The sequence below is a fragment of the Myotis nattereri genome (genome assembly GCF_964212035.1).
Source record: "Myotis nattereri genome assembly, chromosome: 16".
NCBI classification, from domain to species: Eukaryota; Metazoa; Chordata; class Mammalia; order Chiroptera; family Vespertilionidae; genus Myotis; species Myotis nattereri.
In genome coordinates this window covers 2,803,801-2,831,168 of record NC_138091.1, presented here as the reverse complement: position 1 = coordinate 2,831,168, position 27,368 = coordinate 2,803,801, and the positions used below count along the sequence as shown (strand labels likewise).

At 44.2% G+C, this 27,368-nt stretch overlaps 1 protein-coding gene across 2 annotated transcripts in view; it reads right to left on the bottom strand.

The window, feature by feature from the left end:
• MPRIP (myosin phosphatase Rho interacting protein) overlaps positions 1-27,368 on the bottom strand; it is a 187,233-nt gene that overhangs the window by 12,659 nt on the left and 147,206 nt on the right. For both annotated transcript variants that reach the window (XM_081110750.1, XM_081110751.1), the window contains 3 exons: positions 3,380-3,497; positions 1,954-2,113; positions 734-853 (listed from right to left, as the gene is read on the bottom strand). In XM_081110750.1, coding sequence (XP_080966876.1) covers positions 734-853; positions 1,954-2,113; positions 3,380-3,497 — 398 coding nt within the window. The remainder of the gene's footprint in view (positions 1-733; positions 854-1,953; positions 2,114-3,379; positions 3,498-27,368) is intronic.

Here is a 27,368-nt window from a genome sequence, read left to right as displayed (position 1 = left end):
CTGAGGAGTAGACCATTTTTTTCTCATTCTCACCAATTTGCAATTGAAAATGCCAGCAAATAAAATGGAAACACTGATAACATACAGAAATAGTAAGAAAAGAATTGCTGCAACTCCTAGACCTGGGCCCCTCTTCCTCAGCCCGGGGGGCCACTGCAGTTTCCTGGGACTGAGCCTGCGAGGGCCCGTGAACGGTCCTGCTGGAACCTTGCTGAATGCACTCTGCCTCTTCCACATCATTTAGTGGGAGATATTTTCATGATGAAATTTTAATTGAATGGGAAGAAATCTAAGTGCTTTCATAAAAGGATGTCTTATACATAAAAATCAATCATTCTAGCTTAAGATGAACCTACCTGATCCTGAATAATAGAGTTTTACAGAGTCTCAAGCAGCTACAGTGTCTACATAGTTATTAAATGTTTCATTTCAGGTGGTCACTGTTTGAGGTGTGGCAGAAACAGAGGGAGGAGGGTAGTTGAGTGTGGATGGGGTTAAAGGCCCCCTGGTCTCTCCAGGGATCCCCCCCTCCCCTGGATCCCATGCTGCCTGGAAGCTAACTGTTTTCTCTTGCTGTCCTGGGTGATTTGGATCTTTCCATGTTTTGTCCCTCTTGCTGCCTCCAGGACTCAGCCTGGAATGATTCTGTAAGCTATGGGCCACTCCTTGGTCCCCTCTTGGGGCTTCTGCAGTACAGAGCTGGGCAAAGAGGGGGCCTGGCTCTGAGCAGTACCTCTAACTCATAGGCATCCTTGCCCTGCGTGAGAGGCAAGCCAGCAGCCTCCCCACCAGCGTCCCCTGTCAGCAGTGTCCGTAACCGGGCGATCTCCGCAGCCAGGCGGTTGTTCAGCTCCTGGGGGATAGCAACAACAAAACAGGGACGCTCAGCAGATCCTTGGGGGCTGCAGTCACACCACACAACCAAGAGAGGTTCTTCCTCACAACACCAGGCAGCATGGGCAGTGCCTGTGCACATGACCGCATGTCAGTTGTGACGTGCGGTGTCACAGCCTGCAGCTCCCGTCCCGTAAGGCTGGGCGTGTCACTGTCCCGAAGCCCTGGTGTCACTGTTAGGAGGCCCGTGTGTCATGGCGGGTCCCGCTGAGTTCCTACAAGATTAGTCCCCGCCCACTTCCTGTCCCTCTTTCAATCTCCGGACACTGCAGTGACCAGGCAGAGCCAGCCCAGTCGGAGTGCCCTCACCCGGTGGCCACGGGCCTGTGGAGGTCTTGAGCCTGAGCCAGGCCAACACATGGCTGCTCAGTGCCTGGGGCAGCGGTTCTCAACCTTCCTCATGCCGCGGCCCTTTAATACAGCTCCTCCTGTTGTGGTGACCCCCAGCCATACAATTATTTTCGTTGCTACTTCATAACTGTAATGTTGCTGCTATTATGAATCGTCATGTAAATATCTGATATGCAGGATGTATTTTCATTGTTCGCGACCCACAGGTTGAGAACCGCTGGCCTGGGGAGATGAGTGGTGAGTCAGGAGGATGGAGCCCCAGTTTGGAACTCACAGAGCTTTTGTCACACTTAACCCACCTCAAGCCTGTCCATTAGCCAGGATTTTAAATGTACTCCAATTTTCTGAGAAGCAGGCAAATTTTGAAAATACTCAGACAAAAATAAATGTGAGCAGTGTATGGTCTTGACTGGGAGACATTTAAACACAAGTCTGAGCCTTGGGGATGGGAGACCCAGACGGTGCGATAACCCTGCCAGGCCCTGCCCAGCGACGATGAAGCAGAAATTCAGAGATACTCAGGAGGAGAACCTGAGCCACGGAAGGCGAGCCAGCAGCCCCCACCAGTACACTGTGAGCAGAGTTCCAACGTAAGCAGCAGTTCCTGCAGTGGCTGGTACAGCTCCCCGCCTGCAGTGAGCGTCCCCCCACATGCTGGAGAGGCCTGGCTCCCAGCTCGAACCTAGGCTCCCTTGGCTGTGGGCTCACCTGGTTATGGGCATTGAGCTCCTGGTTCTCGCGCTGGCACTGCCGCAGGGCCTGCCGCTCGGCCTCCAGCGCCTGGGCCAGGTGGGCGTTCTCCAGGCACTTCTGCGAGTACTGCTCCGAGAGCACCTCCAGCTCCCGCTGCACTGACTGCAGCTCCTCCCTGCGGAGAGGCACCCTCACTCCTCTGCCCTCCCCCAGGCCCAGGCCCAGGCCCCACAAGGGTCCGGGTCCCCACTGGGAAGCTTGAGGGATGACGAGACAACAGAAAAACTGTTGAGCAACAGAGAACCGCCCTACGCATTTTTGTTGTCTCAAAAAGTTTGTACCCAGCTAAGTAAGAGAAAACTTAAAAAGTACTTCAGGTTCATAAAAATCTATTCTGTGTCCTTCTCTGGTCTTCTTTCAAATAACTCAATAGCCCACAGACAACACTTCTCTTGTGAAGGCAGGAGAAAGCTCATTTATTCATGTCCTACTTCTGAGAGAAGTCAGGCTTGTAATTGGTTTTCGGCAGTAACTTTTGAGGCAATCTGTGCCTGATAACCCAGTACCAGGCTCTCCTGACCCATAAAAACCAAAGCCTGGCAGTGTTATTCCCATCACTGTGGACTCCTTGGGAAGGGCTCCATCTCCCACTGGTGGCACAAGGAGGAGCCTCAGGGCAAGCCGCCCAGCCCTGCGGACCTGTCACCTCTTTAACCCAGACGAGTATGACCGCAGTCCACAGGGTGCCACCCCTCATCCCAGCCTGACTGCCCTGGGCCCTCTCTGGCCTGAGCAGGAGCCTGGAAGAGGCAGGGACCCTGATTCTTTTACATCACAAAGATCCTGGCAAAGGCTAGCTCTGCAGGGCTCTCGCAGCAACCAATTCAAGGCTCCAAGTGGCGTGAGCTCTACAAGGGGAAAAATCAGAGCAGCTACGCTGCTGCAGGCCCTCCAGTCTCTTGCGTAGGCAAAGGAAGCCGGCCCACACGTTTCTCTGAAATGTAGGAGCATTGCCACCTCCCCATGCACAGCATGAAGCATCAGGCACAGGTCCTAGACCAGATTCCTCCCCCGTCGCTGCTCAGTCAGCAGCAGCTGATGGAGAGAATAAATCCCGGACAGCCTGAGATCAGTCCTGAAAAGTGGCTAGTAGTTATACAATCTCCTTTTCACACCTTATTCTTTAGTAATTAGTTTCTGTGTTTGCTTTTTAGTGACAAGACACCTACGGGGGCCACAAGAGCCAGTGGCTTGCTGAGCCTCACTGGCACTTAGCCCCGCCCCTCTGGAGAACAGACTCTGAGCTGCCCTCAGTGCCAGGGCCTCCACCAATGCCACCTCAGGCCCTGTATCCGTGTGGCTCCCACAAACACACCGGAAGGGCACTGATTCCCACCTGAAGGGCTATCCCCACCCTCCCAAGGGCAGGAAGCCGACTTACAGATACTGCCGCCGCAGGGCCTCGATGTCTGAGTTGATGCTGCTGATCTGGGACCGCTGGCTCTTCTCCAACTCACGCTCCATCTCCTCCCGGTGGGCGTTCTTCATGGCTTCGATAGCTGCGGGCAGGGCACAGGCGTCAGCACTGAGGCTGGTGGCCAGACAGACAGATGTGACAGTTCCCGCGGCTAATGCTTCACCTATCGGCAGTCGGGCTGGCCTCTCCCAAAACCCATTCTCAGGGTGGATGCAGGTACATTTGTTCTTTTGATGTTAAATGAACACCAAACAGATTAAATAAATGTTAATTCAAGCCCGAGTTTACAACCCAAGCAAGCTTCCAGGTTAGTGTATTTCTTCCTGGGTACTAGGATAATAGACCACCGTAAAGTACAATGACATAAAGAGAGGACAACTCGAAACCAAGGGCACTGTGATTTCTCAGAGAGCGCACCGGCTCTGTGACAAAGCTCTTTTGCCAGGTAGAAGCTACAAAATCTTTGTGCTCTGATGTTACAGGCAACTCTGGGCAGAGGTCAAAAGCCTCTAATGGGACTGAGGAAGCTGGGATAGCCGCTCAGAGAGAGATGGAGGGCTGGCTCTAGGCTTGCAAGACCTGAAAGAGCTCCTTACACCAGCCTTTTATGCAGAGAGAATTGTCAAAGAATTATTTTCTTGGGGGATCCAAGATAGTGGCAGAGTAGATGCAAGCTACTTCACATCCTCCCTGGTCCAAACTGGAATTATAATTAAATTACAGAACAATAAACCTGAATAACCAACTGAAAACTAGCTGAACAGAAGTCTCATAACCAAGGATTTACACGAGAAACCATGTCAGGCTCGCAGGAAGGGCAGAGACGCAAAAAGGGTGGTCCTGCTCACATGTGTGGCCACTGAGAATCGAAGGGCTATCTCAGCTGTAGAGGTCGCTCTGAGGAGTACCTCATGGGCACTGAGGGCAGCTCAGAGCCTTTTTCCCAGAGGGGCTGAGTGCTAGGGAGGGTCAGCAACCCCATGCCAGGCTCCCCTGTACAGACCAGGAAGAGGGGCCCACATAAAACCTGGCTATGAAAATCAGTTGGGACTCTGTCTGCCAGGGAGAGAAAAGAGCCCATTAGAAACCCAGGCATCCTCTCCAAGAGCCAGTACACACAGCTTACAGAAGCCATCTTTCCTGGGTGGACACTCCCTTCCATACAGCCTGGGGGAGTGCACGAACCCATTCCCCGGACTCCCTGTCCTGCAGAGCTCATGCCTGCAGAAGAGTCAGCTAGTTGTGGCCAGCCTGTGGCCAGGCTGCCCCGACACTGACATGCAGTGGAGTCCCTCCCTCCCAAAGGCCCCAGAACAAACACACCGGACCATGCAGAGGGAGATCTTGGCAAACAAAAGATGTTGCTGGGGCAAATCCTGCTGTGTGGGGCCAGCCCACGCACAGTAGCTGGTACACTGTGGTTGGGGTTGATCCTCATAGCCAGCCCAAGGGTCAAATCCACCCATGAATGGGCCAACAATAATCCAAGACTCAACTGCAACAGGAAGGCCCACGTATTCCATAAAAGGCACATTTCTGGAGCACCTAGATCAGGTAACCAGGGAGACGATGCCATTGAGCCCCACAGGGCACCTGCTATGTAAGGCCACCATACCAACGGCAAGGCCTAGCAGATTTACCCAACACACACAAACAACATAAAATATAGAACAGCGGTCGCCAACCTTTTGGACCTCACGGACCACCAGTGGTCTGTGGACCACTGGATGGCAACCACTGATATAGAAAACCAGCCAAAGGGGAGACAAAGAAACATGCCCCAGTAAAATAACAGGAGAAATCTCCAGGCAAAAAAACAAAACAAAAACAAACTATAAAGAAATGGAGATAAGCAATCTACCAGATAAAGAGTTCAAAACAATGGTTATAAAGATGCTCAAAGAACCTAGGGGAAGAATGGATGAACTCAGTGAGAACTTAAAGAGATAGCAAACATAAAAAAGGATGTAGAAATCATAAAATTGAAGCAGGCAGAAAGAATATAATATCTAAAATGAAGAATATACTAGAAGGAATCAATGGCAGGTTAGATGAAGCAAAGGACCAAATCAGCAATTTGAAAGACAAGGTAGCAGAAAACATTCAAACAAAACAACAAAAAATGAGGATAGTTTAAGGAACCTCTGAGACAACAACAAGCATAATAACATTTGTATCATGGGGGTACCAGAACAACAAGGGAGAGAGCAAGGCATTGAGAACCTATTTGAAGAAATAAAGATTGAAAACTTCTCTAACCTGGTGAAAGAAAACGTCACGCAAGTACAGGAAGCACAGAGAGTCCCAACCAAGATGAAGCCACAGAGGCCCACACCAAGACACATCATAATTAAAATGGAAAAGGTTAAGACAAAATTAGAGTCCTAAAAGCAGCAAGAGAAAGACAGTTACCTACAAGGGAGTTTCCATAAGACTGTCACCTGATTTCTCAACAGAAACATTTCAGACCAGAAGGGATTAGCACAAAATATTCAAAGTGATGAAAAGAAAGGACTTACAACCAAGGCTACTCTACCCAACAACGCTAACATTTAAGACTGAAGCAAGATAAACAGCTTCCTAGCCCTACCTGGTTTGGCTCGGTGGATAGAGTGTCGGCCTACAGACTGAAGGGTCCCAGGTTTGAGTCTGGTCAAGGGCACATGCCCAGGTTGTGGGCTCAATCCCCAGTGGGGGGCGTGATTCTCTCTCATCATTGATGTTTCTACCTCTCTCTCCCTCTTCCTTCCTCTCTGAGCCCCATGCAGCCTGCTGTTCGGTCATTTGGTCTTCCCTCATTAACCCCCTGGCAGCCTGGTCACCCCATGCAGCCTGCTGCTTGGTCGTTTGGTTGCCCCTCACTAACCCCCCTGTTGGCCTGGTCACTCCATGCAGCCTGCTGCTCGATCGTATACACACACACACACACACACACACACACACACACTCTAGAGGCCCAGTGCACAAAATTCGTGCACGGGGGGTAGGGGGTCCCCTCATCCTAGCCTGCACCCTCTCCAATCCAGGACCCCTTGGGGGATGATATCCCTCTCACAATCTGGGACCACTGGCTCCTAACTGCTCACCTGCCTGCCTGCCTGATCGCCCCTAACTGCCCCCCTTGCTGGCCTGGTCACCCCAAACTGCCCCTACCCTGGCCTAGTGGCCCCCAACTGCCCCTACCCGCTGGTCTGGTCACCCCTTACTGCCCCTCCCCCCCCCGCTGGCCTAGTCGCCCCCCCTACCAGCCTGGTTGCCCCCAACTGCCCCCCCCGCCCCGCCAGTCTGGTCGCCCCCAACTGCCCCCCCGTGGGCCTGGTCACCCCACACAGCCTGCTGCTTGGTCGTTTGATCGCCCCTCACTAACCCCCCTGCCGGCTTGGTCATTTTACGCAGCCTGCTGCTTGGCTATTTGGTCGCCCCTCACTAACCTCCTGCCAGCCTGGTCACCCCACGCAGCCTGTTTGGTCGTCCGTTCGGTTGTGATGGTCCCTTAAGCATATATATATATATATATATATATATATATATATACACACACACACACATATATATATATTTTCACACACACACACACACACACATATATATACACACACACACACACACACACACACACACACACACACACATACTTCCTAGATGAGAACAAGCTAAAGGAGTTCATTAAACCGTAAGAAATGTCAAAGGGTCTTCTTTAAGAAGAAGAAGAAAAAATAAAGGAACATAGTTATACAGAATAAAATGGAAATGAATATGTACCTATCAATCATCACATTAAGATAGATGAAATGCTCCAATCAAAAGACATAGGATAGCTAAATGGATAAGAAAACAAGACCCATATATATGCTGCCTACAAGAGACTCACCTCAGAATGAAAGATACATAGAAACAAAGTAAAAAGATGAAAAAAGCTATTTCATACAAATGAAAAGCTGGGATAGCAGGACTTATGAAAGACAAAATAGATTTTAAAACAAAGGCTGAAATAAGAGACAAAGAAGGACATTACATAATGATAAAGGGAGCAACCCAACAAGAGGATATAACCCTTGTAAACATGTATGCATCCAACATAGAAACACCTAAATACGTAAAGCAAATCTTGATGGACAAAAAAAGGAGAGATTGACAGTAATATGGTCAGAGTAAGGGAGCTTAACACCCCATTGACATTAATGGATAGATCTTCCCGACAGAAAATCAACAAGGACAGAAACTACAAATGATATACTAGATGAAATGAATTTAATTGATAACTTCAGAGCATTTCACTCCAAAGCAGCAGAACATACATTCATTTCAAGTGCACATGGAGCATTCTCTAGGATGTAAGGACTCAAATTAAGTCTCAATAAATTTAAGAAGACTGAAATAATATCAAGTATATCCTCTGATCACAATGATATGAACCTAAAAATCAATTACAAGAAAAAAACTGAAAAAACAAAAATATCCCCAAAACACCCACAAACACTTGGAGGCTAAATAATTGGCTAATAAACAATGAACAGTTTAACAATAAGATCAAGAAAGAAATCAAAAGATACCCTGAGCCGAAACCGGTTTGGCTCAGTGGATAGAGCGTCGGCCTGCGGACTGAGGGGTCCCGGGGTTGGTTCCGGTCAAGGCATGTACCTGGGTTGCGGGCACATCCCCAGTGGGAGGTGTGCAGGAGGCGGCTGATCGATGTTTCTCTCTCATCGATGTTTCTAACTCTCTATCTTTCTCCCTTCCTCTCTGTAAAAAATCAATAAAATATATATTTAAAAAAAAAAAAGATACTGAGACAAATGAGAATGAAAACAACAACCCCAAAGCTAGGGTGCATAGTGAATCCAGTTATAACAGGGAAATTCACAGAGCCTAAAAACAAAAAAAAACACAAGCAAAACAATGCAAAAGATTGATAAATACAGATGACATATTATAGAAGTGTATACTGAAAACCTGTATAACTTTTTTTCTTTTAAAAATATATTTTTATTGATTTCAGAGGAAAAGGGAGAGTAGGAGAGAGACAGAAACATCAATAATGAGACAGAATCATCAATTGGCTGTCTTATGAATGTCCCCTGGGGGACATTCCCTGGGGATTGAGACTGCAACCTGGGTACATGCTCTGATTGGGAATCAAACCCTGACCTCTGGTTCATTGGTTGATGCTCAACCACTGAGCAACACTGGCCAGACTATATAATTTTATTAACCAACTAGAGGCCCGGTGCATGAAATTCGTGCACTGGGCCGGGGTGGGGGGGTGGGCGGGCGGTGCAGTCCCCTCGGCCTGGCTTGCGCTCTCTCGCAGTCTGGGACTCCTTGGGGGATGTCCCTGGGGGGGTGGGGGGGGATCAGCCTAAGCCGGCAGTCAAGACATCCCTCTTGCAATCCAGGGCTCTCGCAGTCTGGGATCCCTAGCTCCTTACTGTCCGCCTGCAGCGGAGCCGCCGCTATGCTTGCCAACCATGAGCCCACCTTCTGGCTGAGCGGCGCTCCCCCTGTGGGAGTGCACTGACCACCAGGGGGCAGCTCCTGCGTTGAGTGTCTTCTCCTTGGTGGTCAGTGCATGTTATAGTGACTGGTTGTTCCACCAGTCATTCCGCAGCTCGATTTGCATATTAGGGTTTTACTATATAGGATGTTATCCCAATACATTCAATAATAATAAAAAAAGGATCAATGAAACCAAGAGCTGGTTCTATGAACTGATAAACAGGATTGATAAACCTTTAGCCAGATTCATCATGAAAAAAGAGATGACCCAAATAAAATCAGAAATGAAAGAGAAGTAACAAATGACACCCAAGAAATGCAAAGGATTATAAAAAGATATTACAAATAAATGCATGCCAAAAAATGGGACAATCTGGAAGAAATGGACTAATTCCTAGAAAGATAAATCTGTCAACAATGAATCAAGAAGAAACACAAAATCTGAACAGACTGATTACAACTAATGAAATGGAAGCTGTAATCAAATAAAAGCCCTGGAACGGATGGCTTCACAGATGAATTTTACCAAATAATCCAAGAAGAACTAACACTTATCCTTAAACTATTTCAAAAAATATAAGAGGAGGGTCCTGGCTGGTAAGAGCGTTGGCCCCCCACACCAAAGGGTTGTGGGTTCGATTCCTGGTCAAGACACGTACCTGGGTTGTGGGTTTACTCTTGTCCCTAGTCAGGTGCATATGGAAGGCAAACAGTCGATGTCTCTCTTTCAAATTGATGTTTTTCTCTCTCTCTCCCCACCCCCATACCCCACCTTTCAACTCTCTGAGAAGCAATGGAAAAATATCCTCTGGTGAGGATTAACAAAAAAAAAGGCAAGAGGAAGGAAGATTCCCAAGCTTATTTTATGAGGCTAGCATTACCCTAATTCCAAAGCCAGATAAAGACTCTAAAAAGAAAGAAAATTATACATCAACATCCCTAATGAACATAGATGCAAAAATTCTCAACCAAATATGAACAAACCAGATCCAGCAACACATTAAAATTATCATACACTATGATCAAGTGTGATTTATTCCTGTGATGCAAGGTTGGTACAATATCCACAATTAACATGATATACCATATAAACAAAACAAATAATAATCACACAATGATCTCAATAGATGAAGAAAAAGCATTTGACTAAATCCAGCATCCATTTATGATAAGAAACTCTCAGCAGGGAGAAACCAAGATGGCGGCATAGGTAAACACCGGAAATTGCTGCCTCGCACAACCACTTCAAAAATACAACTAAAAGACAAAACCGACATCATCCAGAACCACAGGAAGGCTGGCTGAGTGGAAATTCTAACTAGAAGGAAAGAGAAAAGCACATTGAGACTCAGAGGAGGTTCGGAAGTAAAGTGCAGAGGAACGGAGGCACATGCCCAAAGGGCTGGCAACTGAAGACACGATTGTCTTTTTCAATCGGGAGGGAGTCTCAAGCTCCCAACGGCTCTGAACTCCAGTTCCGGGCGAGTCTCTGGGGACCCAGACTCATATGGGGAGAAATTGGACTGTCTGGCATCGGTCGGAATTTGAGGGCGGCTTTCTCTCAGGGGTGCTTGCAGCCATTACCATGAGACACTGAGACCTGGGGCCTCTTAGGGCAGTGCTGAGGATCAGCCATAGCTGTTTGCTCCACCCTGTTGATTCCCTGAGACCCCACCCCACCCAAGCTGGGTGCAGAGGCTTTTGCATATAAATGGCCTGGCCCTCTGCAATCTAAAATTACCTAACAAACTGCAGCTGGGCCAGAGAGACCCAGAACTTCCAAAAGAAGGCCCAAGGCCCCACAGCAGCTTGCACTGCTTCACAGGTGGGCCTCATCTGGGCACCTCCAAACCCCAAACAAAGAAGAGGAATCTGCAGATCTCTTCATAGCTCCTGCTGGGTAGCCTCAGGCAGAGGCTAAATTAGCACCTCCTTAGAGATCCAAGAGCCAGTATACCCAGTGGTCAGAGTGGGACCATCCAGATTACAACTCCTCAGATCCATAAGGAACACCCTCAGGGGGCAGACTCGGTGAGCACCAAAGCCCCACTGAAGCAAGTCTTGCCCCAGAAGGGTGTCTCCAGCACAGAAGTTCTCCCACTGTAGGCACAGCTGATTCTCACAGCCAATTGGCCTGGAGGTCAATTCCTCCCAGTGTTATCTACAACAATCAAGGCTAAACTACAAGACTGTGCAAAAGCCCACAAAGGGGTGCACCAAGAGTGTCTATCTCAGGTAATTGGGGAGGCTGAGCCACTGGGCCCTATAGGACACCTAGCACAGAAAGCCACTCTATCAACACAGGGAAGCAGCCAAAATGCGGAGACAATGAAACAGGTCACAAATGACAGAAATGGAGGAAAGGAAACTACAGGATATAGAGTTCAAAACCACACTTATAAGGTTTTTCAAGAATTTTCTAGAAACCGCCAATAAACTTAGTGAGACCCTCAAGAAATCTAGTGAGACCCTCGAGGATATGAAAAAGGACCAACTAGAAATTAAGCATACACTGACTGAAATAAAGAATATTATACAGACTCCCAACAGCAGACTAGAGGATCGCAAGAATCAAGTCAAAGATTTGAAATACGAAGAAGCAAAAAACACCCAACCGGAAAAGCAAAATGAAAAAAGAATCCAAAAATACGAAGATAGTGTAAGGAGCCTCTGGGATAACTTCAAGCGTACCAACATCCAAATAAGCAAAATGAAAAAGAATCCAAAAATACGAAGATAGTGTAAGGAGCCTCTGGGATAACTTCAAGCGTACCAACATCCAAATATTGGGGGTGCCAGAAGAAGAGAGAGAGCAAGATATTGAAAACCTATTTGAAGAAATAATGACAGAAAACTTGCCCTACCTGGTGAAAGAAATAGACTTACAAGTCCAGGAAGTGCAGAGAACCCCAAACAAAAGGAATCCAAAGAGGACCACACCAAGACACATCATAATTAAAATGCCAAGAGCAAAAGACAAAGAGAGAATATTAAAAGCAGCAAGACAAAGAAAGTCAGTTACCTACAAGGGAGTACCCATACGACTGTCAGCTGATGTCTCAATAGAAACTATGCAGGCCAGAAGGGAGTGGCAAGAAATATTCAAAGTGATGAATACCAGGAACCTACAACCAAGATTACTTTACCCAGCAAAGCTATCATTCAGAAGTGAAGGTCAGATAAAGAGCTTCACAGATAAGAAAAAGCTAAAGGAGTTCATCACCACCAAACCAGTATTATATGAAATGCTGAAAGGTATCCTTTAAGAAGAGGAAGAAGAAGAAAAAGGTAAACATACAAATTATGAACAACAAATACACATCTATCAACAAGTGAATCTAAAAACCAAGTGAATAAATAATCTGATGAACAGAATAAACTGGTGAATATTAATAGAATCAGGGGCATAGAAAGGGAATGGACTGACTATTCTCGGGGTGGGGGGGCATGGGGTGAGGGGGGTGCGGGAAGAGACTGGACAAAAATCGTACACCTATGGATGAGGACAGTGGGGGGCGGGTAAGGGGAGAGGGTGGGGTGGGAACCGGGTGGAGGGGAGCTATGGGGGGAAAAAAGAGGAACAACTGTAATAATCTCAACAATAAAGATTTAATTAAAAAAATAAAAGAAACTCCCAGCAAAGTGAAAATAGAGAGAACATACCTCATCATAATAAAGGTCATAAATGACTAACCCTTAATTAATATCATATTCACTGGGGAAAAATTAAAGCATTTCCCTTAACATCAGGCTCAAGACAGGGGTGTCTGCTTTCACCACTCTTATTTAACATAGTACCAGAAGTCCTAGCCACAGCAATCAGACAAGAAGAAATAAAAGGCATTCAAGTTGGAAAGGAAAAACTAAAACTGCCATTATTTGCAGATGAGATGATATTGTATATAGAGAACCATAAAGATCCCACCAAAAAGTTACTAGAAGTATAAATGAATTTAGTAAAGTAGCAAGATACAAAAATAATCAGAAATTGGTTGCATTTTCATGCACCAAAAATGAACTATCAGAAAGGGAAACTAAAACAACAAACTCATTTACAATTACATTAAAAACAACAACAACCCAGGAATAAATTTAACCAAGGAGGCAAAAGACCTGTAGTTGGAAAGTTATACGGTACTTAAGAAAAAAACTGAAGATACAAATGAATGGAAGCATATATACACTGTGCTAATGTATAGGAAAAATTAGCATCATTAAAATATCCATATTACCCAAAGCAATCTATATATTCAATGTAATTCCTATGAAAATACCAATGGTGTATTCCACAGAACTAGAACAAATGATCCAAAATATATATGGAAGCACAAAAGACCCTGCACCACAGCAATCTTAAGAACACAGTTAGAGGTATGACAATACCTGATATCAATCTAAACACTATAAGGCCATAGTAACCACAACAGCATACCACTGGCATAAAATCAAACATATAGATTAGTGGAACAGAATAGAGAGAGCAGTTATAAGCCCAAGCCTATAAGGTCAATTAATATTTTACAAAAGAGGCAAAAAATTTAATGGGTAAAGATAGTCTATTCAATAAAAGGTGTTGGGAAAATTGGACAGATACATGCAAAAAATAAAACTAGACCATCTTCTAGTGGTCTAGTTTCTAGAAGAAAACATAGGCAGTAAAATCTCTGACATTTTTCTTAGCAATATTTTTTTTCTGGGAAACAAAATAAAAAATAAACAAATGGAACCTTAACAAACTAAAAACTTTTTTGTACAGCAAAGGAAATCATCAAAAAAATGAAAAGACAACCCTGGCTCTGGTTAAGATGGTGGTATAGGAAAATACTACACTTGGAACCTCCCATAACCACATCAAAATTACAACTAAACTACAGAACAACCATTATTCAGAACAGTCTGAAATCTAGCTGAACAGAAGTCTATAACTAAGGATATACAGAAGAACCCACATTGAGACTGGTAGTGGGGACACAGATGTGGAACAAACTGGTCCCACACCCACGTTAAAAATTGGGAGGGATATCTCGGCTGCTGAGGTCCATCCTGAGGAGCCAGGGGACCCAGGCCCACACCAGGCCCCCAGCCCAGGGTTCCAGTACCATGAAAATAAGTTGTCATGACTTGTGGCTATACCAACCAGCAGAGATTGTGGCTGTGAAAGAGAACTGCTGGAATTCTAGGTGTTCCTTTTAAAGGGTCAATACAGACTTACTAGAACTCAGTGGCTCTAAGCTCCAGTTCTGGGACAGCAGTTCGAAAGGCTTCAGGGACATATGGAGAGGAACTGAATTGTCTAAGATCAGGGCGAGTACTGGTGGGACAGTTTCCTCTCACACAGTGTGCTGGCAGAGGCCACTGTTATTTTGCTTCCACCATATTTCAGCCCTTCCACCATAGAGCTGAAAGGCAGGCGCCATATCTGAGTCTCCATCAACCTGGATAACACCGCTTGCTCAGCCCTGGTGATTCCCTGAAACCCCGCACCACCCAACTTGTAGGCCCACCAAAGCCGTTTCCAGTGGCTTTTCCATACAAACAATCTGTCTTGGCTGATGCTTCAGAATTTCCTAAAATCTCTCAAACAAGCAGCATCTGGTATCTGCATATTCTACCTCTTGCTACATGGCCCTAGACTAGCATTAGCACCATGGAACTTTGGTTCTCAACTTGGCCTCTCCCTGGCACTTTCAAGTCCAGCACAAGTAACAAGACATCTGCAGATTGCTTTGTAATACATGCTGGGTGGCCCTGAGTAGGACAAAGATGGCAGCTGACTTTGGCCAGCACCTCGCAGGAGAACCCAGAACCAGCAGACTTGGTGGACAGCTTCAGACCCAACCACCTCCACAAATGACGTACTCAAGGGGTGAACTTGGAAGGTACCTGAGCCTCACTGAAGTGAGTTTTGCTCCAGGTGGGCTGAACCCTATCCAGAAGATCCTCCACAGTGGTCACGGGCAGTCCTGCAGCCCATTGGCCTGGGTGTAAACCCCTCCCCATTGATGTCCCAAAAGCAATCAAAGCTCAATGACAATAGGAGGTTTAATATAGACCAGGAGTGGGCAACCCCTGGCATGCATGCCAAACATGGCACGCCAGTAACTTTTGCTGGCACGTGAAACCCTCTCTTATAATCTTCCATTTACAATTTTTTTTAATATATTTTATTGATTTTTTTATAGAGAGGAAGGAAGAGAGAGAGTTAGAAACATCGATGAGAGAGAAACATCGATCAGCTGCCTCCTGCACATCTCCTACTGGGGATATGCCCGCAACCCAGGTACATGCCCTTGACCGGAATCGAACCTGGGACCCTTCAGTCCGCAGGCCGACGCTCTATCCACTGAGCCAAACCGGTTTCGGCTACAATTTTTTTCTTAATATTGACTTTTTTATTTTTCAGATAAATTCAGTGTAGATGCATCTTAGATAAATAAATAATTTTACATAACAAGTTATCTTAAAGACCATAGACATGGATTGACGAGAAAGGGGAAGAGCAATTTCTATGCCTCTGCCTTAACTCTCCCTGCCTTCCTAGATCCGGCCAGTGTTTTGGTTTCATCCACATACGCTTGTGAATCTTTGTTCTCAGTGATGAATTTTGTTAAGTCTCGTAATAGGAGTAGCCTGATGGATGAAAGCAGTAGCTTGTGCATATCTCTGAAGGTCGAAGGTCATGAAATAGAAACCTGATGTCAAATCTCTGTCATCAGTGATGCAGCAGCAAAAGTCCCACTGATAATATCAAACGGAGTCATAAAGTTTTCTGTCGGACTATCAGTGTACATGTATACATTAAAAAGTAAATGTATTTTTCATCATCATATACAGTGGGGCCTTGACTTACGAGTTTAATTGTTCCGTGATGGAGCTCGTAACTCAAATTACTGTATGTCAAATAAATTTTCACCATCACAATGAATTGAAATGCCATTAATCCGTTCTGGACACTCAAAAAACACCACAACTGTTTTGTTAAATGTTTTTAAATAAGAAAAATGTATTTAAAGATAACAAATATTGTATAAAAACACAATACCGAACAATAGAATGTAGTGCAATAAACTTGTTTTATTAAGTTTAATGTACAGCATTTACCTTGGAGATCAAATGACTTAAAGATGCTGATGGAGTTGGAGGAGAAAGGCTGAACTGAATAACTGAATCTTATTTGCTGATTTTTGCTCTTTTCGCCATGCTTTCATCACTTTCATCTACAGGAGTTTTCGATAAAAACCTGTCCAATGAGATCTGTTTCATCCTCCCTTTCAGAATATTTCTGAAATGAGTTAGGCAAGTGTCATTAAATAGCTCCATCGCATGCCCAGTTGCAATTTTTTCTGGGTGTTTCTTTTGAATAAAGTCTGAAAGTTTCTCCCACATTCCCAACATTTCCTTTATCTCACTTATAGCGATAACCTCCTCCTCCTCCTCCTCCGTGTCATCTATTTCCTGCAAAACCTCCATGTGCTGCTGCGTCTGTAGCTCCTTTAGCTCCTGCGCTGTCAGTTCCTCGGAGTGCTCCTCGATGAGCTCGTTAATGTCACCTTCCTTTATATCCACGCTCGCTGCCTCACCATGTCTGACAACGGAGTGAATGCCGGTCCTCTTTTTAAAATTTTCGAACCAGCCCTGACTGGCTTTAAACGGCTCTCCTGATGCCTCGTCCATTGAAGTGCCTGGGGTCTGCTGCAGCAAATCAGCGTAAATAGCTCGTGTCTTCTCGCAGATTATAGCCTTCACCACTGTATCTCCTGTGAGCTGCTTCTCCGTTAACCACACCTTTAGCAGCTTCTCCATATTTTCATGGATAGATGTCCGCTGTTTAGAAATTATTTTATCGCCCTTGGCTGGAGTTGTAGCCTGTATCGACTCCTTCTGCTTCAGTGTGGTGCAGATCGTAGAAGTGCTACGCTCGTACTGCTTCACCAAGTCGATTATACGCACACCTTGGTCATGTTTTTCGATAATTTCTTTCTTTAATTCAATGCACATCATCCGCTTCTTCTTCTTAGCACTGTCCTTCGCACTTACTTTCTTCAGATCCATGGTTGAAAAAACTAAGTTTTGCAAAATAACTGCAAGCACAAATGCGAGCACAACGCTGATGCTTCAACTAAGAGCTAACCGCTTAAAGTGAACGAGTGAGACACGTGATGCTGGGCTGATGTTGTGGTGTTCACTGTGATATTCACTGCGCCAACTAGTGGTGGGGTATCTGAAGCTGGCTTGTACCCGAATTTTAGCTCGCAACTCAAAGCAAAAAATCGGCCGAGAGACGGCTTGTATCTCAAAAAACTAGTTAGTCGGGACACTCGTAAGTCAAGGCCTCACTGTACTATGTTTTTGTCGCTCGAATGAATTTTATTATTTCTTCAAGGTTCTTCACATACATACACCTTAAGAGATATCAAGTAGGTGTAACATGTTCTCAAAAAATTAGGGTTGGCACACAGAAGAATTTTGAGTCAGAGATTTTGCTGGTTTTGGCACACACTCACAAAAAGGTTGCCCACCCCTGATGTAGACCATACAAGTAACTGGGGATGCAATGACACTGGGCCCCACAGAACACATACTACATAAGGCCACTCAACCAAGACTAGGAGATGTGGCAGCTCTATGTAATACATAGAAACAAACACCGGGAGGACGCCAAAATAAAGAGACAAAGAAACATGTCCCAAAAGAAAGAACAGAACAAAAATGGAAAAAGAACTTAATAAGGTGGAGACAAATAATTTACCAGATACAGAATTCTAAAAACCCTAGTGATAAGGATGCTCAATGACCTTAGAGAAAGAGTAGATGAACTTAGTGAGAACTTCAACAAGGTCAGAGGAAACATAAAAATGAAGACAGAAAACATAAAAAAGAACCAGTCAGAAATGAAGAATGTAACAACTGAAATGAAGAATAATTTACAGGGAATCAACAACAGAGCAGATGAAGCTGAGGATCAAATCAGTGACTGGACTATAAGGAGTCAGAAAACATTAATCATAAAAGCAAACAGAAAAAGAAATCCAAAAAGATGAGGCTACTATAAGAAGCCTCAGGGACAACATCAAGCATACATTGCATCATGGGGGTTCCAGAAGGAGAGAGAGATAGCAAAGAATGGAAAACCTATTTGAAAAAAAATGAGAGGAAACTTCCCTAACCTGGTGAAGAAAATAGGCAACGAAGTCTAGGAACCTTGAGAGTCCTAAACAAGATGAACCCATAGAGGACCAGACCAAGACACCTCATAATTAAAATGCCAGTTGTTAAAGATAAAGAAAGAATCCTAAAAGCAGCAAAGGAATAACAGTTACTTTCAAGAGAGCTCCCATAAGACTTTCAGTTAACTTCTCAACAGAAACTTTGCAGGCCAGAAAGGACTGGCATGAAAAGCAAGGACCTACAAACAACCAAAACTGCTCTACCCAGCAAAGCTATCATTTGGAATCAAAGGACACATAAAGAGCTTCCAGGACAAGAAAAAGTTAAAGGAATTCACCACCACCAAACCAGTACTATAAGGAATATTAAAGGATCTTCTTTAAGAAAAAGGAAAAAGATAAAAAAATCTCTCTATATAAAAGCCTAAGTGACCAGAAGACCGGACGACCAACCGGTAGCTATGATGCGCACTGACCACCAGGGGGCAGACACTCAAGGCAGGAGCTGCCCCTGGTGGTCAGTGTGCTCCCACAGCGGGAGTGCCACTCAACTGACCAACGGGCACCAGATACCACGCTGTGGGGGCATGAGCCTCTCCTGCGGACACTTCCCCTGAGTGCCCTTCCCCCATCTGGACCGGGACCGGCATCAGGACTGACTGGGCGCGAGCCTGCGCTGCTTCTCAGTCATGGGTGTGCTGGTATTGCCTTAGGACGGGTGCACGGAGAAGCAGCGAGCCTACTGAGTGGCGGTGGTGGCAGGCGCAGTGGGGCCTGGGATGAGCAGGAGCGGTGCTGCGTCCGGCCTGGGCCCCTCCCCTGCTGTGTGCCGCTTTGCGCACTACTTTGTGCTGTGCAGGATCAACACAGACAGCGGGCTGGAGCCTGACAAGCTGGCAGGTAAAGCTGGGGTGCGGTGGGGCGGAGGTCCACTGATCCCTGCAGGCCAGGCTGAGGGACTCCACCAAGGGGCCTCTAGTATAAATATAAAATGGTAATAAGCACCTATCTATTAGTAATTACTTTAAATGCAAATTGATTAAATTCTCCAATCAAAAGAAATACAGTGGCTGAATGGATAAAACAGGACCTTGACATATGCTATCTATAAGAGACTTAAAAGACAAACATGCAAACTGAAAGTAAGGGAATGAAAAAGATATTTTGAGAGAAGGAAGATGGCGGCCAGCAGGATGACAGTGAGGGAGAGAGTGTGAGTGAGCAAAAGGGGAGTGTGTGGACGTGTGGGGTGTGTGTGTGTGTGTGTGTGTGTGTGTGAGGGACAGTTAGATTTTGCAGGACTTCTGGGGGCTGGCGGACCAGGCTCCCCTATCTGTGTAGCCTCTGCTACCGCTGCAATCTCTGCCCAGGTGCTGCGTCTGAGTGTGAACAACCAAGTCTTATGCAGCAACCCTGGGAGCCACGCCTTACACAGCAACCCTGGGCTCCCCGTCCATGTGATGCAAATAGCCAAGCCTTATGCAGCAACCCCGGACGCTACAACTGCGCTAACCGCCGCCAAGCCCCAGGTGCTGCAACTGAGCACGAGCAGCCAAGCCCTACACAGCAACCCCTGGTGCCTCATGCAGCAACCCCGGACACTAGCCGCTGCCAGGCCTGATGCAGCAACCCTGGGTGCTGCAACCGAGCGTGAGCAGCCAAGCCCTATGCAGCAACACCAGGTGCCTCATGCAGCAACCATGGGTGCCACAACCGTGCGAATTGCTGCCAAGCCTGACACGTCAACTCCAGGCCTGGTGACCATGTGACCCACTGCCAAGTCTGCCGGTGCAGTCACAGTCCCAGTGCGACTTGATGCCTAGATCCTTCAGTGAGAGCAAAAATTGGGAGACAAAGAAACAACCCCAAAGGAAACAAAAGGAGGTAGCACCAGAAAAGGAACTAAATCAGTGGTTCTCAACCTGTGGGTCGTGACCCCTTTGCGGTCGAACGACCCTTTCACAGGGGTCGCCTAAGACCATCCTGCATATCAGATATTTACATTACGATTCATAACAGTAGCAACATTACAGTTATGAAGTAGCAATGAAAATAATTTTATGGTTCGGTCACAACATGAGGAACTGTATTTAAAGGGCCAGAAGGTTGAGAACCACTGAACTAAATGAAACCGAGGCATGCAATTTGTCAGAAAAAGAATTCAGAACAAGGTTCATACAGTTCATAAACCAAATGGATGAGAAAATCAACAATTTATGTAAGAATAAAGAAGAAATAAAGTTATATAGCTGCAATAAAAAACACTATGGAAGGTTTCAACAGTAGACTAAAAGAAGCGGAGGACCAAATTAGTGAATTAAAGACAGGCAGCAAAACACATCCAATCTGAACTTCAATTGGAGAAAAAAATTAAAAGGCGAGAAGAGCCTAAGGGAGCTTTGGGACAACTGAAATGAAACAACATGCATATAATATGGGTGCCAGAATGATAAGAAGAAGAGCAAGGGTTAGAAAACCCACTTGAAGAAATAATGTCAGAAAACTTCCCTGATTTGGGGAAGAAGAAAGTCACACAAACACAGAGTCCTAAACAAGATGAACCCAAAAAGACCCACACCAAGACACGTTGTAATTACTATGGCAACTGTTAATGATAAAGAGAATCTTTAAAGGTTGCAAGAGAGAGACAGAGAGTTACCTACAAAAGATCTCCCATTAGATTATCAAATGATTTCTCAACAGAAATGCATCAGGCCAGAAGGGAATGGAAGGAAGTATACAAAGTGATGCATGGCAGGGGACTGAGTCCAAGAATACTCTATCCAGCAAGGCTATCATTCAAAATTGAAGGGGAAATCAGGAGCTTCACACACACAAAAAGCCTAAGGGAGTTTATCACTACCAAGCCAGCAATGCAAGAAATGATAAAGCGACTGCTGTAAAAAGAAGAAATAAAAAGGGAAGAAGGAACACAGGCACAAAAAATAAAAATGGCTATAAACAAGTAACTATCAATAATAACCTTAAATGTAAATAGATTGAATGCTCCAATCAAAAGACATCGAGTGGCTGAATGGATAAGAAAACATGACCTATATACATGCTGTCTACAAGAGACCCACCTCAGAACAAGGGATGCACACAGACTGAGAGTGAAGGGATGGGAAAAATATCTTTCAGGCAAATGGAAATGAAAAAAAAAAGCTGTGGTAGCAATATTTATATTGGACAAAATAGACCTCAAAGTGAAGGCCATAACAAGAGATAAGGAAGGCCACTTCATAATACTAAAGTGATTAATACAACAAGAAGATATAACTCTGGTAAACATATACACACCCAATACAGGAGCACCCAAATACATAAAAAAACTTCTGGAAGATATAAAGGGAGAGATCGACAACAATACAATCACGGTAGGGGATTTTAATACCCCACTGACATCAAAGGACAAATCCTCTGGACAAAAAACCAGCAAAGAATCAGCAATGCTAAATGACTCACTAGACCAGATGGACTTAATTGACATCTTCAGAACATTTCACCCTGGAGCTACGGAGTATACATTCTTCTCAAGTGCACATGGGACATTTTCAAAGATAGACCACATATTGGGTCACAAGCAAAGTCTGTCTAAATTCAAAGAGATTAAAATCATATCAAGCATCTTCTCAGACCACAATGGCATATTATTAGAAATCAACTACAATAAAATCAATAAAAACAATTCAAACACTTAGAGGGTGAAGAGCATGCTATTAACATGTTAAGCCCCATGTCAGTCACCAGTGACTGACACTATACTTTCTCTCTGGAAGACAAAACAGGCTGGGCGCTTAATGTATTAAACAATGATTGGGTTACCAAAAAGATCAAAGAAGAAATGAAAAACATCCTGAAAATGAATGACCATGAAAACACAACAATCCAAAACCTATGGGACACAGTGAAAACAGTCCTAAGAGGGAAGTTCATAGCTCTACAGGTCTAACTCAAAAAAAGCAAGAAAAAAGGGTAATAAATTACCTAACCCTGCAACTTAAAGAATTAGAAAGAGAGCAACAAGAAAAGCCCAGAGTAAGCAGAAGAAAGGAAATAATAAAGATCAGAGTGAAAATAAACGACATAGAGACCAAAAAACAAAACAAAACAATACAAAAGATCAATGAAACCAAGAGCTGGTTCTTTGAAAGGATAAACAAGATTGATGAACCTCTAGCCAGACTCACCAAGAAACAAAGAAAGAGGGCTCAAACAAAATCAGAAATGAAAGAGGTGAAGTAACAACCGATCTCACAGACATACAGAGGATTGTAAAAAAATACTACGAAAAACTCTACTCCAACAAACTGGACAACCTAGACGGAATGGACATATTTTTAGAAAAATACAAGCTTCCAAAACCTGAATAGGCTGATAACTACTGAAGAAATTGAAACAGTAATCAAACAACTTCTGGCAAACAAAAGCCCTGGACCAGATGGCTTCACAGGAGAGTTTTATCAAACATTCAAAGAAGAACTAAAACCTATCCTTCTCAGACTATTCCAAAACATTGAAGAGGAAGACACACTTCCAAGCTCTTTCTATGAAGCCAGCATTACCTTAATCCCCAAACCAGATAAAGGCACTACAAAGAAAGAGAATTACAGGGCAATATCCCTGATGAACATAGATGCCAATATCCTCAACAAAATTCTAGCAAATTGGATGCAGCATTACATTATAAAGATCATACACCATGACCAAGTGGGATTTATTCCAGGGGTGCAAGGCTGGTACAATATCTGCATATCAATCAACGTGATATATCACATAAACAAATAAAAAACAAAAATCACATAATCATATCAATTGATGCAGAAAAGGCATTGGACAAAATCCTACATCCTTTCCTGATAAAAACTCTCAGCGAAGTGGGAATAGAGGAATCATACCTCAACATAATAAAAGCCTTATATGACAAACCTATAGCCAACATCATACTCAATGGGCAAACACTAAAACCATTTCCCCTGCAAACAGGAACAAGACAAGAATGCCCACTTTCACCACTCCTGTTCGACACAGTACTGGAAGTGCTAGCCATAGCGATCAGACAAGAAGAAAACATAAAAGGCACCCAAATTGGAAAAAAAGAATTAAAATTGTCATTATTCGCAGATGACATAATATTGTACATAGAAAACCCTAAAGACTCCATAAAAAAACTAACAGAATTAATAAATGGATTTGGCAATGTAGCAGGATATAAAATTAACCACCAGAAATCTATGGCTTTTTTATACACCAACTAGAGGCCTGGTGCATGAAATTTGTGCACCGGGAAAGGGGGGGGGGCCCTCAGCCCAGCCTGCACCCTCTCGCAATCTGGGACCCCTCGGGGGATGTCTGCCTGCCGGTTTAGGCCTAATCCTGACATCCCTCTCGCAATCCGGGATCACTAGCTCCTAACTGCTCACCCGCCTGCCTGCCTAATTGCCCCTAACCACCTCTGTCTTGGCCCCCGTGCCCAAGACCCGGCTTCCCTCCTCTGGCTGGCTGCAGGCAACTGGGACCTGGGCTTCCCTCTCTCTGGCCCGCCACAGGCACCTGGGACCCGGGGTGCCCTCCCTTTGGCTGGCCTCAGGCACCCAGGCCCCGGGCCAGCTTTGCCCGGTCTGGCCACAGGCGCCCGGGCCCCGGCTTTGTCAGGAAGGACATCCGGAAGGTCGTATGGAAGAATCCTGGTCTAATTAGCATATTACCCTTTTATTAGTATAGATAATGAACTCACAGAAAGAGAAACTAAAAAAAAAATCCCATTTACCATTGCAACAAAAAATTAAGATACCGCCCTAACTGGTTTGGCTCAGTGAATTGAGCGTCGGCCTGCGGACTGAAGGGTCCCAGGTTCGATTCCTGTCAAGGGCATGTACCTTGGTTGTGGGCACATCCCCAGTAGTGGGTGTGCAGGAGGCAGCTGATCGATGTTTCTCTCTCATCGATGTTTCCAACTCTCTATCCCTCTCCCTTCCTCTCTGTAAAAAATCAATAAAATATATTTAAAAAAAAGAAAAAAGCTGGCAGTCGGACATCCCCTGAGGGTTCCAGGACTGGGAGAGGGCGCAGGCCAGGCTGAGGGACCCCCACACCATGCACGAATTTTATGCACCGGGCCTCTAAAACATGGCCCGACTATATGCTGTCTACAAGAGACTAACCTCAGAACAAAAGACTCACATAAGATGAGAGTGAGGAGATGGCAAAAAATTTTCCATGCAAATGGAAAAGAAAAAAAAAAAAAGCTGGGGTAGCAAAACTCATATCTGATAAAATGGACTTCAAAGTGAAGGCCATCACAAGAGACAACAAAGGTTACTACATAATACTAAAGGGATCAATCCAACACGAGGATATAACCCTGGCAAACTTACATGCTATGCACCCAATATAGGAGCACCTAAATATATAAAAAATCTTCTAGAGGACTTTAAAGGAGAGATCGATAGCAATACAGACTGACTTCACTGGATTAGATCTTCCAAATAAAAAATTAACAAGGAAATACTGACTCTAAATGACACAGTGCATCCAATGAATTTAATTGACATTTATAGAACGTTTCACCCCAAAGCTGCAGAATATGCATTCTTTTCAAGTGCACATGGGTTCTTCACAAAGACAGACCACATGTTAGGACACAAAACACGTCTCTACAAGTTCAAGAAGAGTGAAATCTTGTCAAGCAGCTTCTCAGATCACAGTGGAATGAAATTAGAAATCAACTACAGTAAAAACACTGAAAAACATTCAGACACATGGAGGCTAAATATAAATAGCAGGTCCTTAAGCAATGAATGGGTTACCAATGAGATCAAGAAAGAAAGAAAAAAACTTCCTGGAAACAAATGAAAATGAACATACAACCACCCCAAATCTTTGGGACACAGCAAAAGCAGTCCTGAGAGGGAAGTTCATAGCACTCCAGTTAAATAGGCCAATAACAACTGATGAAATAGAAGCAGTAATAAAAGAATTCCCAGCCAACAAAATCCCAGGAACGAATGGTTTCACAGGGGAGTTTTACCAAACATTCAAAGAAGAACACCTGTCCTCCTCAAACTATTCCAAAAAATCCAGAGGAAGGAACACTTCCAAGCTCTTTTTATGAGGCCAGCATTATCCTAATTCCAAAACCAGATAAAGATACTACAAAGAAAGAGAATTACAGGCCAATATCTCTGATGAACATAGATACTAAAATCCTCAACAAAATATTAGCAAAGCGGATCCAGCAATATATTAAAGAGGTCATACACCATGACCAAGTGGGATTTATTCTGGGGATGCAAGGCTGGTATAATATTTGCAAATCAATAAATGTGATACATCACATAAACAAATTGAGAGACAAAAATCACATGATCACATCAACAGACAGAAAAAGCATTTGACAAAATCCAACAGCCATGTTTATAAAAACTCTCAGCAAAGTGGGATAGAGGGAGCATATCTCAACATGATAAAGGCCATATATGACAAACCTATAGCCAGCATCATACTCAGTGGGCAAAAACTAAAACCATTTCCCTAAGAACAGAAACAAGACAGGGATGTCCGCTTTCACCACTCTTATTCAACATAATACTGGAAGCCTCAGCCACAGCGATCAGAGAAGAAGAAGAACTAAAAGGCATCCAAATTGGAAGGGAGGAAGTAAAACTCTCATTATTCACAGTCGACATGATATTGTACATAGAAAACCGTAAAGACTCCACCAAAAACCAACTAGATTTTATAAATGAATTTGGCAATGTAGCAGGATACAAAATCCAACACCCAAAAATCAATGGCTTTTTTATACACTAATTATGAATTCTCAGAAAGAGAAACTAAACAAACATTCCCATTTACCTTGGCAACCAAAAAATTAAGATACTTAGTAATAAACTTAACCCAAGGAGATAAAAGACTTGTACTCGGAAAACTAAAGGACATTGAAAAAAGAGAGAGAAGAAGATATAAACAAGTGGAAAAATATAACGTGTTTAATGATTTGTAGAATCAACATCATTAAAATGTCCATGCTACCCAAAGTAATCTACAGATTCAATGCAATTCCTATTAAAATCCCAACAGCATATTTCACAGACCTAGAACAAACACTCCAAAAATTTATATGGAACCAAAAAGGACCCCGAAGAGCTGCAGCAATCTGGAGAAAGAAGAACAAAGTTGGAGGAATCACAATACCAGATATCAAGTTATACTACAAAACCACCGTAATCAAAGCAGCCTGGTACTGGCACAAGAACAAGCATACATATCAATGAAACAGAACAGAGACCTCAGAAATCGACCCAAGCCATTATGCTCAATTAATATTTGACAAAGGAGGCAAGAGTATACAATAGAGTCAAGACAGTCTCTTCAATAAATGGTGCTGGGAAAATTGGGCAGATACATGCAAAAAAATGAAACTAGACCACCAACTTAAACCATACACAAGAATAAACTCAAAATGGATAAAAGACTTAAAATTAAGCTGTGGAACCATAAAAATCCTAGAAGAAATCATAGGAAGCAAAATCTCAGACATCTCTTATAGCAATATGTTTATGGATACATCTTAGGGCAAAGGAAACTAAGGAGAAAATAAACAAATGGGACTACATCAAAATGAAAAGCTTCTGCATAGCAAAAGAAACCATCAACAAAACAAGAAGAAAGCCAACTGTATGGGAAACATATTTGGCAATGATCCATCTGATAAAGGGTTAATTTCCAAAATATATAAGGAACTCATACACCTTAACAAAAGGAAGACAAACAATCCAATTAAAAAATCTCCAAAGTGAACATACAGATGTCCAAGAGACATATGAAAAAATGCTCAAAGTCACTGATCATCAGAGAGATGCAAATTAAGACAACAATGAGGCATCATCTCACACCTGTCAGAACGGCTACCATCAACAAATCCACAAATGACAAGTGCTGGCGAGGATGTGGAGAAAAGGGAACCCTAGTGCACTGCTGGTAGGAATACAGACTGATGCAGCCATTATGGAAAACAGTATGGAGTTCCCTCAAAAAATTAAATATGGGACTGCCATTTGACTCAGTGATCCCACTTTTAGGAATACATCCTAAGAGACCCGAAACACCAATCAGAAAGAATGTGTGCACCCCTATGTTCATAGCAGCACAATTTACAGTAGCTAAGATCTGGAAACAGCCCAAGTGCCCATCAGTAGGTGAGTGGATAAAAGCTGCGGTATATTTACACCATGGAATACTACGCAGCAGTAAAAAAGAAGAATCTCTTACCCTTTGAGACAGCATGG